This window comes from Delphinapterus leucas, chromosome 2 (assembly GCF_059928025.1).
Source record: "Delphinapterus leucas isolate spDelLeu-1000000601 "Yukka" chromosome 2, BTC_Dleu_Yukka2, whole genome shotgun sequence".
NCBI lineage: Eukaryota > Metazoa > Chordata > Mammalia > Artiodactyla > Monodontidae > Delphinapterus > Delphinapterus leucas.
This window is the reverse complement of record NC_143130.1, coordinates 79071083-79086838: the sequence shown is the minus strand read 5'-3', so window position 1 is coordinate 79086838 and position 15756 is coordinate 79071083. Positions and strand designations below refer to the sequence as shown.

Below are 15756 nucleotides of genomic sequence, written 5' to 3'. Positions count from 1 at the left end.
AATGTCCACACAGATCGATCTGTGCCCCATAAAAGCTTGGTCATTTTCCTGGCGGCAGCCTGGCCCCAAGCAGGTGTAGGAGAGGGTAGTCATTTTCCAATGACGTGATCCTACAAACTTTATAAATTTCATCTTGGAAGTGGAATAAGAATGAAGAAAGAAAGCTCAGTGCAGGCCTGAGGAAAGCCAGGGATTGAGGGCATATGGTTTAGAAAACTGACCCTGGATTCAGGTGGCCTTGATTTCCTCTCCCTCAGCCTTTTACTGATAAAATATGGTTTTGTTCTAGTTCTTAACCTCTTAAATCTCAACTGTAAAATGAGGGAAATAATAGTACCAATCCAAAACATACTGTTTCAATTACTCTTTCCTCGGAATTCTGCCAAGAGTCTACAATTCTCAGGTATCCCCAGCATCTGATGATGAAAGCAAGAAAATCTGATTTTGAATATAAAGCCCTGTGTCTCCCATCATGAGAGATTTTCACCTTGATCCCACGCCTTCTCCCTCCTCTTGCTCTCTTTATCTATGTAAAATATTTTTTCTTCTGATTAACTTTCTTAACGCCATTACACTAAAAGGAAAGGTTACGTTCAGGTCATTAAAATCCAGCCTCTTGAAATCTCTATTTCTTCAAGAAGCTCTTCAAGTTAAAAGGAAGCAAGTACAGGGCAATTTTTAAGGATCTAACTATAAGACCATTATTATTTTAGATTGAGGATTGCAGACAAGAGAAAGCACTGGGCCCTACCACTATGCACAATGCTGATAACTTGCTGGAGGCCTCAGGCTCCATGGGATCAGGCCATGGGAAATGAAGTGTCCTCCATCAACTGCTGGGCTTTCTGGGGTGTGGAAATGACTAAAGATCCCACTAATGGATCTACTGATTCCCGTGTATTGATGGGATCAACTACATTATAATCAGGTCCCAAAGGCCTGGGGGCCATTGCATCCCTCTACGGCAGAGCCTTCACACATTTTTAATGAAGCACTTTTGTCAGTTTGAAAAAAATTTTGAGTGCCCCTCCAAAATACATGGATATTTATCTGTTTATAAAGTATATAGCACTAATACATTACATAGTACTGTGTACAAGTAATACAGTATAAATATAAGCATTATATATACACAAAATTTTCAAAGGTGATATCTTAGTTGGTTTGGGAGGCTATAATAGAATACCATAGACTGGGTGGCTTATAAACAATAGAAATTTATTTCTCACAGTTCTGGAGGCTGGGTAGTCCAAGATCAATGCACCAGCAGATTTGGTGTCTGATGAAGGCCTCACAGATGGCCGTATTCTCCTTGTAACGTCACATGGAGGAAGGGGCAAGGGAACTGTCCGGGGTTCATTTCATATGGACACTGATCCCATTCATGAGGCCTCTGCCATCATGATCTCATCACCTACCAAATGCCCTATCCATTTACCATCACCCTGGGGGCTAGGTTTCATATACTAATTTGTGGGGGACACAAACATTCAGCCTAGAGCAGGTGATACAAGAAAAATCAGAAAGATCTATTATTTTCTTCTTGTGCCCCAACAGATGTCTCAAACCCCACTCTGAGGAAATGGTTCTCAAACTTTGGGTGACCAAGAATAATCTGAAGAGTTTGTTTAAAATTAAGGTTGTCCAGGCTCCAGCTCTGGAAGTTCTCATTCACTTGTTCATGGGAAGAGCCTATAATTCTTTTCCTGAGCTCTCAGGCTGACTCTGATTCCAACCCTCAATCAGATTTTGGAACCACTGATCCAGACCCTTCTGTTTTCCTCCCCTTTTAATTTTCCACTAAATTTTAATCCTGTGATTGTGCTGTTATCTACCTCCTGGACCCCCTACATGAATTAAAAACAATAAAAATGGTAAGAATAGCTGCCATTTATTATTTCCTGCTTGGCAGGATTGCTAAGGGCTTACCTCTTTACATTATCTCCTTTAATCTGATCAGGTAGATATACTTAGTCCCACTACACAGATGGAAAAATCTAAAGCTCAGAACACTAATGTCTTGCCCTAGGTCACCCAGTTAGGAAGTGATAAGCCAGGGACCTTAACTTAGATCTGTCTGATTCCAAAGCCTGGACTCTTGACCACTAAGCATACTGCCTCAAAATAAGTCACTGTAATTTACTGAACCTCTACTATGAACCAGGCACTTGGCTGGGCACTTCACATATAAATCCGTAATACTAATGACATACCTGTGTTTGTAGAAGTGTGAATCTCAGTCCGCAAATTCTGATGTGGAAGAAATACCTTTATTTTCTGTAACCCACCTGAGTTATGACTCCAAACTCCTATTATTTAGGCCCTCCTAGATTCTTTCTTCCCCCGCCCCACCCACAGTTCTGGATCTGACACAATACCCAGAAATGGGGTTAGGGGTAAGCACCTGATCATCTGACATCAGACCACATAGGTGACCACTAAGGGGCCACTCCTCCCCATCTTCATGACCTGTTGGCACCAGAGGCTTACTGCTACTCACACCCCATGGCAGGCACAGGGACATCTTTTGTCCCCCTGCTGACACACAGCCATTTTTTCTTTGGGTTCTTACCACTTTCTGGAAGCAAGGGACTGTCCCCTCTGCCCTCATAGACAAATCTCCCTCTCTCCCCACCCACTTACAAAGCCCAAGAGACTCTCTTTCTAGTGATGGGATGGTAGGGGTACTCTTTCTCCCTTCACATCCCTTTGAAACATTTTTAGCCTTTTGCTTGCCATTGTTGGTTAGAATTCACTTACTCTAGGCCCTAAGTTTCAGGAAGACAAAAGGTTTATAGTCTTCTCTCTACTTTACTCTTCTTAAGCGGAAGGGAGAGGGTGAGGGAAGAGGTTGGGAGAAATATATTGTTGATACCTCAAAGTATTATCTCCCGCCCATGTTCTCTTATTTTACAGGTGAGGAGATGGAACTCATTAAGGTTAAATAACATTTTGCCAGCTAGTTGATAATAGACCCAGGATCCCAGAGGCACTTGGATTCAGTGGTTTCTTGGTGAGTTAATCTGTAGAGTGAGGCCGGGGGTGGAGTTGGTACCTGGCAGTACCCAAAGGATAAGAGATGAGGTAGACCCAGGGGAGAGGAGCCAGGTAGATAGTCAGCTGATTTTAGGTTCCAACTTTCTGGGAAATAAGAAGTAAAGTGGAACCTTCAGATCCTGCTTAACTATGCAGGTAGGATGGAGCCAGCCAAGAAGCCAGCACAGAAACCTCTGCTCAGAAATCATGCATTTGACTAGATGGTCTCCAAGGTATAGTCCTCTGGAAGCTGGTGCAGCCACAAGACACTACAGAGTTAAGCTTTGGCCTAGGATCAGTCTGTCCAAACTGCCAGTGGTTTCAGAAGGTCCTATCAGTTCGTTTCATCCGGGCAATGATCACCAAGTTATCTAACTGCCTACCCAACATTTCCACTTGGATGTCTAAGAGACATCTCAGACTCCACCTGGGCAAAACTGAATTTTTGATTTTCCATCACCAAACCTGCTCCACTCACATCCTTTCCTATCTCAGCTGCTAGCAACACCATTGTCCCATTTGCTCAAGCCAAAGTCCTTGAAGTCATCTTCAACTCCTCTCTTTCTCTGCATCCCAGTAGTCAGGAAATCCTGTTGTATCTACCTTCAAAATATATCCACCACCCATCCATCAGTCCCCAATTCCACTGTTACTGTGCTGAACCAAGGCACCATCACCTCTTGCTGGATCACTGTAATAGCCTCTTAGCAGATCTACCCACTTGCACCCTTGTTTGCTAATAATTTGCTCCTAGTCTTGCAAACTAAAATGATCTTTTACAAATATTATACAAATCATATCACTCTTCTGCTCAGAATGGTTCCCCGTGTCTCATACTATAAAAGCCAAAGTCCTTTTAATAGTGTCTCCCTAATCACTGGCCTCCTTGCTGTTCCTGGAACATTCCAGGCATGCTCCTACCTCAGGGCCTTTGCACTGGCTGTTCTGGCTACCTGATGCTCTCCTCAACATGTCCACAGGGGCAACTCCCTCAAACCCTTGCTCAAAGTTCAGCTTCCCAACAAGACTCACCTTGACCATTCTATTTAAAATCACTACCTTCCCCAACCCCCTTAACTCAGCCATACTTTTCCTTTTTCCATAGCTCTGATTACATTCTACCAATCTACATAAATCTCTTATTTATTATGTCTATTGCCTGTTATCTGACTCCTCCCATCTCCTGTGGTACATAAGCTCCACAAGGACTGGAATCTTCGTCTGTTCTCTTCACTTGCATATCTCAAGTACCTAGAGCAGTGCCTGGAATATAATAGATATTTTTTAAGTTTGAAAAATGAATAAAGTTTAAATAAAACTAGAAACCCAAGGAATATTACAAGAGCCACACCTGAATTTCCCCTGTCTGGTTTTGCCAAGTGGCCTTACTTCTCAGTCCTCTACCCAGTTAGAGCATCCATTAACACAGAGGAGGAAAGAGTGTGTTTACTCTAGGGCCATCTTTCAATGGGGCCCCCAGCAAAGGCATCCAGTTCTGCATCTTTGCTCCTCCATCAGAGGTTTTTTGCCCCTTTCAGCTATAGAAATGTTGCCCATCACTCTTTGACCACAGGCACCATCAATTTTGCTAAACTCAATAGAAAACAGACCACCTGGGGGCTCTCCACATAGCAGAGTCCTTTCCTTTCTCTTGGGGTTTAGCCTGCAATTTGAAATACCACTTCCAGGAGCCTGCATCCCCTTTGCATACTGCCAGAGAGAGACTTAGGCAACCATGTGGAAGTCACCTACTCCTGACCTTTGACAGAACTTCCAAACACAACACATTAACTTTAAATTGATTAATTTAGAACTGTGACCTTGGCCCAAGAAGGTAAGAGTACATGACAAGATATTTTATTTTCAAAATGTATCAGGATAAAAAATACTTTTGTAAATCAACCTTTTTTTTGTATGAGATAGAGTTAGATTTGGGTTCAGTGTAGGAAGGAAAGTGTCTGAACACTAGAAAACATGTTTAAAAGGTTAATTATTAATGGGCAGTCTTCTCTAACAAAGTATCAATAGGCAATCTGCTCTCTTTAGCTTCAGAAATTAGCAAGAAGACCTTGGTCCGGGTGAGACAGGAGAAATGGAAAATTCCCTGTGTGTCTCTATTTTCTTGGTTTTGTGCATCTTTATCCAATCAAGTGCCCATGGACAAAGCCTGGGACTAGGTAAGAGCCTGCCTTTTCTCCGGAAATGGGCATGGATTTTCTTTTTTAAATGTACGTCACAATGAATCCAAGTGTTCTTGGCTGTGTGGAACATAACTTGCTTCACAGCATACGAGGTGTTCTGTTAGTGGCATCGAAGGTCACAAGGATGTGTAGCTGTTTGTAGGCAGGACTGAAAGTTTAGGAAGCCACTCTGGGAGTAGAAGTCTTCTCAAAGCGCTTGCAACTAGCAATGAAGTCTCTCGCATATCCTATTAAGAAATAGTCAGGATAAGACTTCTTTGGTGGCAAATAATCTGAAAGAGTTTCAGATCTTCCTGAGAGTTAATTTGGCATCTAATTTGCAGTTGAGGAGAACAGCTTGCAATGAAATGCTTCATCTTGCTGAGGGTTGTCTAATTGCTGGCTCTCTCAGAAGAGAGGAATTTGTAGAATCCTCTTTCCAGTCAGGTTGAAAACAGAGCTATCATTGCACATTTTCTAGACTTCACTTTTTCTGCCAAAGTTTTACTCTGAGACTGAGGAATTCAACAGCAGTCACACCTGTTTGGTCTGTAAATTCACACACTAGGTTGATGCCCAAAGAGATCCAAATGCTTGATCAGGTAGGTGGATTCCAGGTTCCTGGCTAAGCAGTGCATTGGATCAATAAATGATGGATATGGAGTGAACTGAACACTTTGGGCAAATGAGACTGGCCTTTGGGACTTTGTTTTTGTGCTGGTTACTGGTCAGGACCTAGAAACTCTAAGGTAGAGGCTTAGATTTTTCTTTCCTCAAAGACTGCTTGGAGGGAGCTCCAAAAAGAATTAGGAACTTACTACCCAAAGATTGCCTGAAAATTCCAGAACATTTTTTTTCTCCTTTAAGAAAAAAGGCTGTTCTTTATGTTTAATTATTATTTTGTATACGAGGTCAGTTAATAACTTATTAGCAGTATTAATTATTACCATTCACTGAGCAATTTGTGTGTCAACCACAAGGTTAATTATTTTGCATACATCATCTCACTTATCAAGCTGAGTCTAAAAATGATAATAATAATTTAGAGCCATCTGGGCAGAATTGCTGATGATTTTTATTCCGTGTTCACAGGGATATTGGTGAAGGGCCTTTCCTGCCCTTTGGCCCAGAATGTTGTTTTTGTTAATTTTGTATATATGTATAACATATATCTAAATGAGTGCCTATATCGTAAGTGCTCAATGAATTTTCACAATCTGAGCCAGCATCCCAGAAACCTCCCTTGCACACCTCTTGAGCCTTAACATAGATTATTTAGCTTTGGGGGGAAGCTTTTCGATAATGGACACATACAGTATATGCTCTTTTGCTTCTGGCTTCTTTCACTAAACGTTATGTTGGTGAGATTCAACCATGCATTTGCATGAGGTGTGACTCATCATTCTGTTCACTGTAGCATTCCATCGTATGAATATACCACCCTTGGTTTATCCATTCTGCTACTGATTGGCCCAGTCGATGTTTCAGTAGAGACTTGGGGGTTGGAAGCCATTAGAGCCTAGGTGAAGGATAAAAGGCAGGATGGGTTGCTGAGTATCATCCACATTTCCCTCAACAAATCCTGTGCTGGTCAGCTACTGCTTTCCCAGGGTCCTGGTTTGTCCAAAAGCTGAGGGAAGTGGCCACTATTAGCAGGAAGGTTCTTCAAGGGAAAGGATCAGAGCCAGGAGGCCTCTTGTTCCTTTGAGAGCAGAATGTCTTGGCAGAATTTCTTCTGCAGGGAGTGAGCCAGATCTGTGTGCATGAGGCTGGTGGGACATCCGCCTGGGGCATTGCAAGGAGGCAAGCATCCCACAGTAGAGCCCTAAAAGGTTGAGTATCTATACCTTGCAGGATAGTTTTCCAAACTGCCCCCCAGGGGAGATTTTGGTTGCCACAACTGGGGAGAGAGTGCTGTTGGCATATAGGGGGTAGAAGCCAGGGACGCTGCTAAACATCCTACAATGGACAGAACAGCCCCACAGCAGTGAATTATTCAGGACGCAGTGTCTATAGTGCCAAGGTGGAGAACACTTGGTCTGTACCAAGCTTCAACTGTCACTAGTCAGGGGCCAGGAGGAACTCTCATAGGACCCTTCCTCCTTAACCCCAATCCTCCCAGCTTACCTTTTATTATTATTAATGACATTGCTAATGGACCGACTAATATATTGTGCACCCTGTATATGCCAGACACTGTGCAAACATTTTATCCCACCCTCACCTTGTGGTTGAGTCAGCCAGCAGAAAATTGACTTGCTGGGGGTCCCATGATTGCTCAGGGCAGAGCCACGAGAGGCACCTAGAGGTTGATCTGTCTGCCTAAGGCTACAGGTTTCTGGCCGTTGTGCTCACACCCAGTGGTTTAACAGCCAGAGATCCCTAGAAATACATTCTGCTGGGTTCCTCTCACAGGAGAGGACTATTTGAATAATTCCTGCCTACCAGCACCAAGGGAAACAAGATATGGTGAGCCTCCTGAAGATCCCAGGACACAGAGCTACCATCGTTCTCATCCCCAGACCTCCCTGCCTGAGGCCCAGTCCACCCCACTGGTGTGGCCAGGAGGATCAATACTGCTTAAATGGTAGCTGCTACTCCTAGACCCTGGCAGCCCCACCTTCCAGCCGTATCCACGACCACTGCCTAAGGTGCCTGCCCCCTCCCTGCAATTCCAGCCACAGAGTCCACATCCTAGAAGCAACTGAAGCCCAGCCGTCAGTCACTTATTCATTTAACAAGTAAGTGTGCATAGGCATCTGCCATATATAAGGCAGTGCTTTTAATACAACAGTTCTCAAACTTCCTGGTCCCAGGACACCATTACATTCTCCAAAATTATTCAGAATTCCGAAGAGCTCTTTTTTTTAAATATTATTTATTTTACTTATGTATTTTGGCTGCGCCAGGTCTTAGTTGAGGCACGCGGGATCTTTGTTGCGGCATGCAGGCTTCTTAGTTGTGGCGTGAGAACTCTTAGTTGCAGCATGCATGCGGGATCTAGTTCCCTCACCAGGGATAGGACCCAGGCCCCCTGCAATGGGAACGTGGAGTCTTACCTACTGGACCACCAGGGAGATCCCCCAAAGAGCTCTTTTTTACGTGGGACACAGGTATCAATATTTACCATATTAGAGACTAAAACTGAGAAATTTTTTTTAAATTTTAATGCTTTTAAAAATAACAAAGCCATCACATGCTAACATATGTAACATGATATTATGAGGAATAACTTGTATTTTCCAAACAACAACAAAAAAAGTGAGTCAGAAGAGTGACATTGGTTCACAAAGAAATTTTGCTAATTTTGTAATGTCTGGTTTAATAGAAGCAGCTGGATTTTTTCATCTGTTTCTGTATTGAATCTGTTGTGATATGTTGCTTTGTCCAGAGTACATGAAGAAAACTGGACTCACATATAGGAAAAGGGAGGACATCCTCAGAGGTCCTGCCAAGGCCCTCACTCAGAACTGCTGTATTTGTGCAGCAGACACTGTACAACTGTAGACCGCACAGTAGCCCCTGCTCTCCATGAGCTTACTGTCGAATCGGGTGGACCAAGGGTAGGGAGATGGGAGCTGCCTGCACTGCCAGCAGCAATAAGAGGGCCATCATCCATAGAGAATGCAAAATAATAATAGAACTTACTAAAAGTTGGTCTTCCTTTCATCATCACAATTCTATATAATGCCAGTGATAAAACTAAAGCCCCTCCCCCTCAAAATAGTTTTTTGGTCAAATTTGTAAACAACTGCTGTGGTTACTGTTGAGTTTTATTAATATATATGTAAACTTCAAATAATCACAGTTTTATATTACTTCTTCTTGAATAAATGTTCTCTGTCGATGTCAATTTAGAGACCTCCCAGTTTTGCAGTTGGCCCCTGATACTCGTGGACTGTGACATGCGCTCATTGCAAGTGTCTAATGGTTCAGAATCCTCCCAGCTCACTTTGGTCATCTCATGTCTCCAAATCCCATGGTACTTATTGCCTGTTCTTGCATTTAAACAGCAGATTTGAAATTTAAAATGATAGCGTAGTGATTATAAAGACAAAGATACAGAACCCGAGAACTTCAATTCTCCTATCCCGTGTGACCACTTAAGAGTTTTGTGTTTAAAACGTAAAACAGTAAAACAGGTTTTACAGTGAACTGTGAAGTATAACATTTTGTTTGGTAAGTAAAAATTTTGTTTCTTCCAGGAAATATCTTTAATGCACTTGCGTATCTTTAAAGTGGAAATGTATTCTTCTTTTATAAATTGTTCATTGCTTTAAAACTAAATAACAAATCAAGAAAATAGTGATTATTGCTGATTTTTGCATGCATATAACTGAAAATAGCTTTGTCTTATAGAGCAAAGTGGTATTAAAATGATCCATTCTGGGTTTCAAATATATAAGGTATACCACTGAGTCTAATAAAGGAGATAAGATGTATATATAAAACTTTTTCAACTAAACCATAAAATATGCTGAGTACCACTGGAGAGGAGTGCAATGGAGTGAGTGTTTCTGTCCCCCCAAAATTCATATGTTGAAATCCTAACCCTCAATAGCATGGCATCTTAGGAGGTGGGGACTTTGGGTGGTGATTCAGTCATGAGGGTGGAGCCCTCATGAATGGGATTAGTGTCTTTATGAAAGGGACCCCAAAGAGCTCACTCACTCTCTGTTCACCATGTGAGGAAACCTGGAAGAGGGTTTTCACCAGAACCCCAACATGCTGGCACCCTGATCTCAGACTTCCAGCCTCCAGAACTGTGAGAAAAATTTCTGTTGGTTACAAGCCACCCAGTCTATTGTAATTTGTTACAACAGCCTGAGTTGACTAAGACAAGGTGCAGGTAGAGATGGAGAAGAGTTTACTTCCAAGTACGTAGAGGAAAGGCTTCTGGGAGGAAGCAGCATTTGAGCCGAGTCTTGCAGGATGGAATCTGGACAAAAGTGAAGGAGGCTTTCCTTCTGCATAAGCAAAGGCAGAGAGCCAATAAAGTACACATGTTTTCCAAGTCCAAACACCTTCCAAAAACAGGCCTTCCAGGAAGGAGAAGAAGAAAAAAAAAAAATAGGAAGGAGTTGATAGCAATACTACATCACAACTGCAATAAACTGAAAACAACTTGAATGCCCAACAATAAACCATCAAGGATGGAGGGTCCAGGTATTACTAATTCCTCCTTTAAACAAGCATTGTTTTGAATACCTACTACTAGAAGTTCTAGGAACTTTTGGGAACAATGATGATGAGATTCAGAAATAAAAGGCTTAATGCTGACCCTTAGGCACTCATAGTGCAATACAAGTGTTCTTAGCCTAGCCCAGGGATGGGTTTCAGAGAGGTTGGATGCCTCTTAGGATGGTACCCAAGGCTGTATGAATGTGCATTTGAGGGTAGGAGAGAAGTCATAACTTCTGGCAAATTATCAAAGGGACCTGTGACCTCCAAAAGGTTACATAACAACTGGTCTTGTAGCTTTTAAAAAATAAGTATGAGGAAATTTTAAAGGCAATAAAGTGGGGGAGAAAAAGAGGACTAAATAACCTACATATTGAATCACAACTATGATAAGACTACATTCATGTATATTGCTAGGGATTTGAAATATATGTAAAGATCTATAAAGAGTATTAAGGCCATGGAGAGAGAGAGAGAGAGAGAGAGAGGGGAGAGGGAGAGAGAATGTGTGTGTATGTGTTTTAAGTGTTTAAATGTGAAAGAAAGAAAAAGTTTTTTTTAAAAACCTGGTAAGCTGCAGTTAGATTGGTCCTGGATTTGTTGTCCCTAGAGGGCCACCTCCCACCATCCTCATGGGCTTAGCCAATCCCAGAATTACAGCCCCAGCAGGACCTGAAAATTCCTAACAGGCCTCCACAACTGCAGGGAAGGTGGTTCATGAGTACTACTTGAGGTAGTATCCAGAGATGGAACTCATTCACCTGGGCGAGTACATGAAAGCAGAATCAGCAGAAAGCCAGCCCCAGAATTCTCGTGAAATTCTGCATGCTCTCTGCTAGAGACCCTCCCACCCACTGCCATACTTCCTGGCCCTATGGCTGAGCCATTCTGGAGCCCTCCTGAGGGCATCATACCCAGAGAGGACAAGCCTGAGGTGAGAGGACAGCAGCCTATCTCCCACCCTGCTTGCCTTTCACAAGGGACCCAGGACCTGAACCCATATTTAATCGTGGGCAGGTGAGCAAGATCCCCACCACCACATTCTCGCCGCCCTGTTTTCCACACCAGCTGCCACAATGCTATAAGGTATGCTGCATCCTTGCAGGCGAGTCAGCAGGGAGAAGGGAAGGAGAGGCAGGGCTGGGCCAGAGGCTTGCCCAATTTTAGGTATGGTCCACAAGACACAGCTGAGCAGTCCCAGTTACAGTCTCCAAGGGGATGTGACCACCTTGACCTCAGCCTGGGGTGTGCGCCTGATATCCATGGGGCCCAGCAATTCTCATGGCCAGAAGGGTGGCCGTACACTGGTTCCCAGGAGAGTGTTCATTTTAGAGTGGGGCCCTGTCAGCCAGGGATCAGAGTCCAGCCCACTAGGGAAGGGGGCTGGCCGGGAGCAGGCAAAACATCTGGACCCCTGCCAAACAAGCTGAGGATCATGGCCAGACTTCAGCCCCAAGGTGAAAACTAGAAAAATGGGTCAGAGCCCAGCCAGTCCTGCAGGGAGTGGGGTTGCTATGTTAAGGTAGACAGCAGGTGCACCCAGCTGCTGACAATCAGGCACCTAGCTCAGGGCAAGGAGACAAACTCGAGTCATTCCCACACTGGAAGATTCAGGGTGCAGCTATGCTTCTCAAGAGAAGGTGTAATTTGTAGGCATTGCCACAAGGTAGCGCAGTGACGCCTTAGCTGCTTCCAGGGTTTCAGGAGAGGATTCAGGTATGGGAAAAACCAAGTTTCTGGATGACTCTGGAAAACTCATGACTATTGGTTAACGTCACTCGCCTCTCTGCTTATGACTCTATTTCCAGAAACACTCATAGTTTCGATATTTCCACCATGGGATTTGAGGGGAGGGGTAGGAAGAAGTAAAGAGAAGATCAAGTGTATTGAAGGGGAGGCCTCTTTGTCTGTCCCCAGCATTTTCTCCTCCATATATACAGGTTCACCTTCAGGGGCCTGGTAAAGTAGGTTTTAACAGCTTTTAGATGGCATGTTGTGGCATTAAAATAGTTCTTATGACCATATAAAGGTGGCAACACTGAACAGTATTTTCGTTCCAAGGCTAAGTGGGACAAAAGTAGTATACCTAACTGTGTGTGTCTTGTGATTACAACTCCATGAAAATGTATATTTAAGAAAAAAAAACTACTAGAAGAAAATGTACAAACATGTTCAGACTTCAGTTGAGTTTATATCTAAATTTTTGTCTCTTCCAAATTTTATGTAATGTTGTACTATGTATATAGTGTTTTGCTTTATGATTTGAATAATTTAAAAATTCACATCAAAATGATAAAACAAAGGGATTTGACTAGTCAGAGGTTCTCGAACTTTAGTGTGTATGAGAAACTTATTAAAATTTTATTAAATCTCATTTATTTATAAAATAAATAAATTCTATTAAATTTGTTAAATAAATAAATCTTATTAAAATCAGATTTCTGGGTCCCATCTGCAAGTTTCTAACTCAGTGGGCCTGGGGTGGACCCAGGAATTTGCATTTCTAGAGTTCCCAAGTGCTGCTTCAAGTGCGGGGAGTACACCTTGAGAACCACTAGGAAAACAAAAATAGACAGTTAATGGCAAAACATTAACTTGACTTGAACCCAGGTCTCCTGATTTTCAGGTTTAAGGCTCTTCCCTCAGAAACAATACAAGCTTCCAGGGCAAACCTGGCGTTCATTTCTCAGTCTCCTGGAGGGGGGAAGGGGAGAGATATCAATGTCTATTGATCCTGAATATTGACCTCCCTCAGGGGTAGCCATCTCCCAAATAATATAAAACCCCTAGATATTTGTGACAATTTATTCCTCCAGAATAAAACATGGTCATGCTGAAAAGAAAGTGGTTCTTGAATTGGAAAAAAAAAAAAATTCCCAAGCTGAGATTTACTTGTAATTGGTAGAAAAATACTAGTTGCAATAATGAATTAACCACACACAGTAAAGCATGCCTTGGCAGGCCTGAAAATAGGATCCAGCAAATTCTTTTCGTATGAGCTGGGCATTACCAAGAGCTGGGCAGAGCCTGTGATTCGCAGTTGACTAGGACTGGCCTTTCTGTGACTGAGAAAAACTTTCCAGTGACAAATGTTCCAGCTTCCTTATCCCAAGACAAACCAAAATAGTGAAAACAACGTACTTCTTTATACTGAAATATAACAAGATCAACACCAGCAAATTATAGCATTTATTAACCACTTACTGTGTACCAGGCTCCATGGTTTGTACGAAAACATGTTCCTAAGGACACAAAAATGAAAAAGCACACTACCATTCATCAAGGAGTTTCCCAATTGACCAAGTCTGGGGCCCCCTACAGCCCTGTGTGTGTGTGTGTGTGTGTGTATGTGTGTGTGTGTAGATTAGAGATTGGAAGACGCATAATTTCAACACAGTATGATAAGTGCACAATTAGGTACAAAACATCTCAAGGCCCTGAGGCAGGAGAGGTTAGCAGAGAAGGCTTTATAGAGGAAGTGATATTTGAGTTGAGCCTTGAAGGAGAAGTGGAAGGACGTAGCAAGCAGAAGGAAAAGCATGAGCCAGTCTTGGAGGCTTGAAAACAGAAAATGAAACTGGGAATCCCTGAGACGTTTGCTGTAGCTCAGAGGAGGGCACAAAAAAAGAAGTGGCCAGAGGTAAGGGCATCAAAGGCCATGCTAATGAGTTTGGCCCTCACCCTGGAGGCAGTGGGGCCACCACTGAGGTTGGTGTTTGAAAAAGGGAGGGACTTGGCTCTTGGCTGCCTTTCCTGCTTGGTGGATGGCTTCCCCTCACAGCCTGGCTGAAACCCTAGCCACTCCCTGATAGAAAGCGATGCTATCAGCAGGAAAAGGCAGTGCTGGCACTCGGAAGTTACAGGCTCTGCAACCGCACCTGGCTGGTGCCCACAAACACTCAGATCTTCCTCCCAGGAGGGCTCCAGCCCATGGGCAACTCTATTTGAAATTTACTTGTTAACTGCTATTCCTAACACTAAATGGTAGGAGGGATTTACACCAATGAAACTGAGGCCGGAACACATACTAGAAGCTTGAATAGGAACCTTCCATTTAAAAAGTACCTTCTTCTAAGCCGGAAAAGAGAACCATTTGCAAATTCCACGTCACACTAGTTTATAAACCTATAGCAATTTCAACTTTAAAAACGTATTCCTACCTACGTGATATCACTTGATTCTCATAATATCCCTGTAAAGAATACTGGGCAGGTATCATTATGCCCATTTTACAGATGTAAAGGTTCACCAGCCAGAGGCCACTAGGAACACACTTGGAGTCAAATGAAAGTTAGGATTATTTGGCTTACTGCAGCAACAGAAGACGCACTCCAGAGAAACCCAGGGGCATCCCTGCATGAGGAGTTGAGAGGGACTTCTTAGAAAATTTGGGCTTGTGACAGATGAAACTAAGGAAGGGTTGGGGAAGCAGGGGCAAATCTGGAAGGGATTCTGTCAAAGGGGAAGGGGGCCATTCAGTGATCTAGTATCTAAATAATTTAATAATTAATTATTGTGAACTCATTATTGCTTAATTTAATCAATAACGTTCCAACAGGCAGAACTAGAGCTGGCATTGGTACAGGAGCAACAGTCTCTCCTTGTTAGTTGGAAACAGGGAATGTTTAGTCACATTTTATGGATTCAGAGTGGCCTCCTTTCTGTCCTGTTGCAAATGTATCCACAAAGGGTCCTTGTAGCACATTGTTTCTGTTTTGTGGGCGTTGTCTATGTTCAGTTGGGAACATCGTGGTCTGGCTGCCAGCGAGGCTCCTTTTTGTTGCTGTTGTGTTTGTTTTCATTTTCTCACATACCAAGAAACCTGGGTAATGTCTTTGACATCTCTCAATACCTCCACCCTAGCCGAACAGCCTTAGGTGGGGCTGCCTTTACCTCCTGCGCCTCCGATTTCTCACCAGTAGTATCCCTTCCAGCACTGATATCCTGAGTGTCAAGAGAGCTCATTGAGAGGCATCGTGGTACCCTGAGACCTTCCACAGCTACCTCATCTGGTGTCAGCTATTTAACCGTTAGTTAACGGTAGAGAGAAATATGAACGCAAAGTTCTATCCACTTTAAACATGAAACATTGCCCCCTGCCTCAAGCCTAGTGCAACTCAGTTGCCTTGAGCCATTCAAAGATTCCCAAACAACAGCAGGACAAAGGCACGATTCTGTAAGAGCAAGCCAAGCAGTAAATGACCATTAGACCTTTGGTCCCAAGGCTATTTTATAGTGGGCCAGACACACATCCATTTTTGGATAGAGTACTAACAATAAAAAATATACATTTGATGTTTACGTTGCTTTGAGTAGAACCAAGAAGTATGAAATAATAGTAACTATTATTTTTAAGAAC

The 15756-nt window shown here is 43.0% G+C and overlaps 1 protein-coding gene across 1 annotated transcript in view; it reads left to right on the top strand.

Moving 5' to 3' along the window:
• Positions 1-4906: 4906 nt before the first annotated feature.
• Positions 4907-15756, top strand: part of LIPC (lipase C, hepatic type) — a 156318-nt gene continuing 145468 nt past the window's right edge. Inside the window, exon 1 of the mRNA XM_022579614.2 lies at positions 4907-5213. Within this exon, the coding sequence (XP_022435322.2) occupies positions 5129-5213 (85 nt within the window). The 5' untranslated portion in view covers positions 4907-5128. The remainder of the gene's footprint in view (positions 5214-15756) is intronic.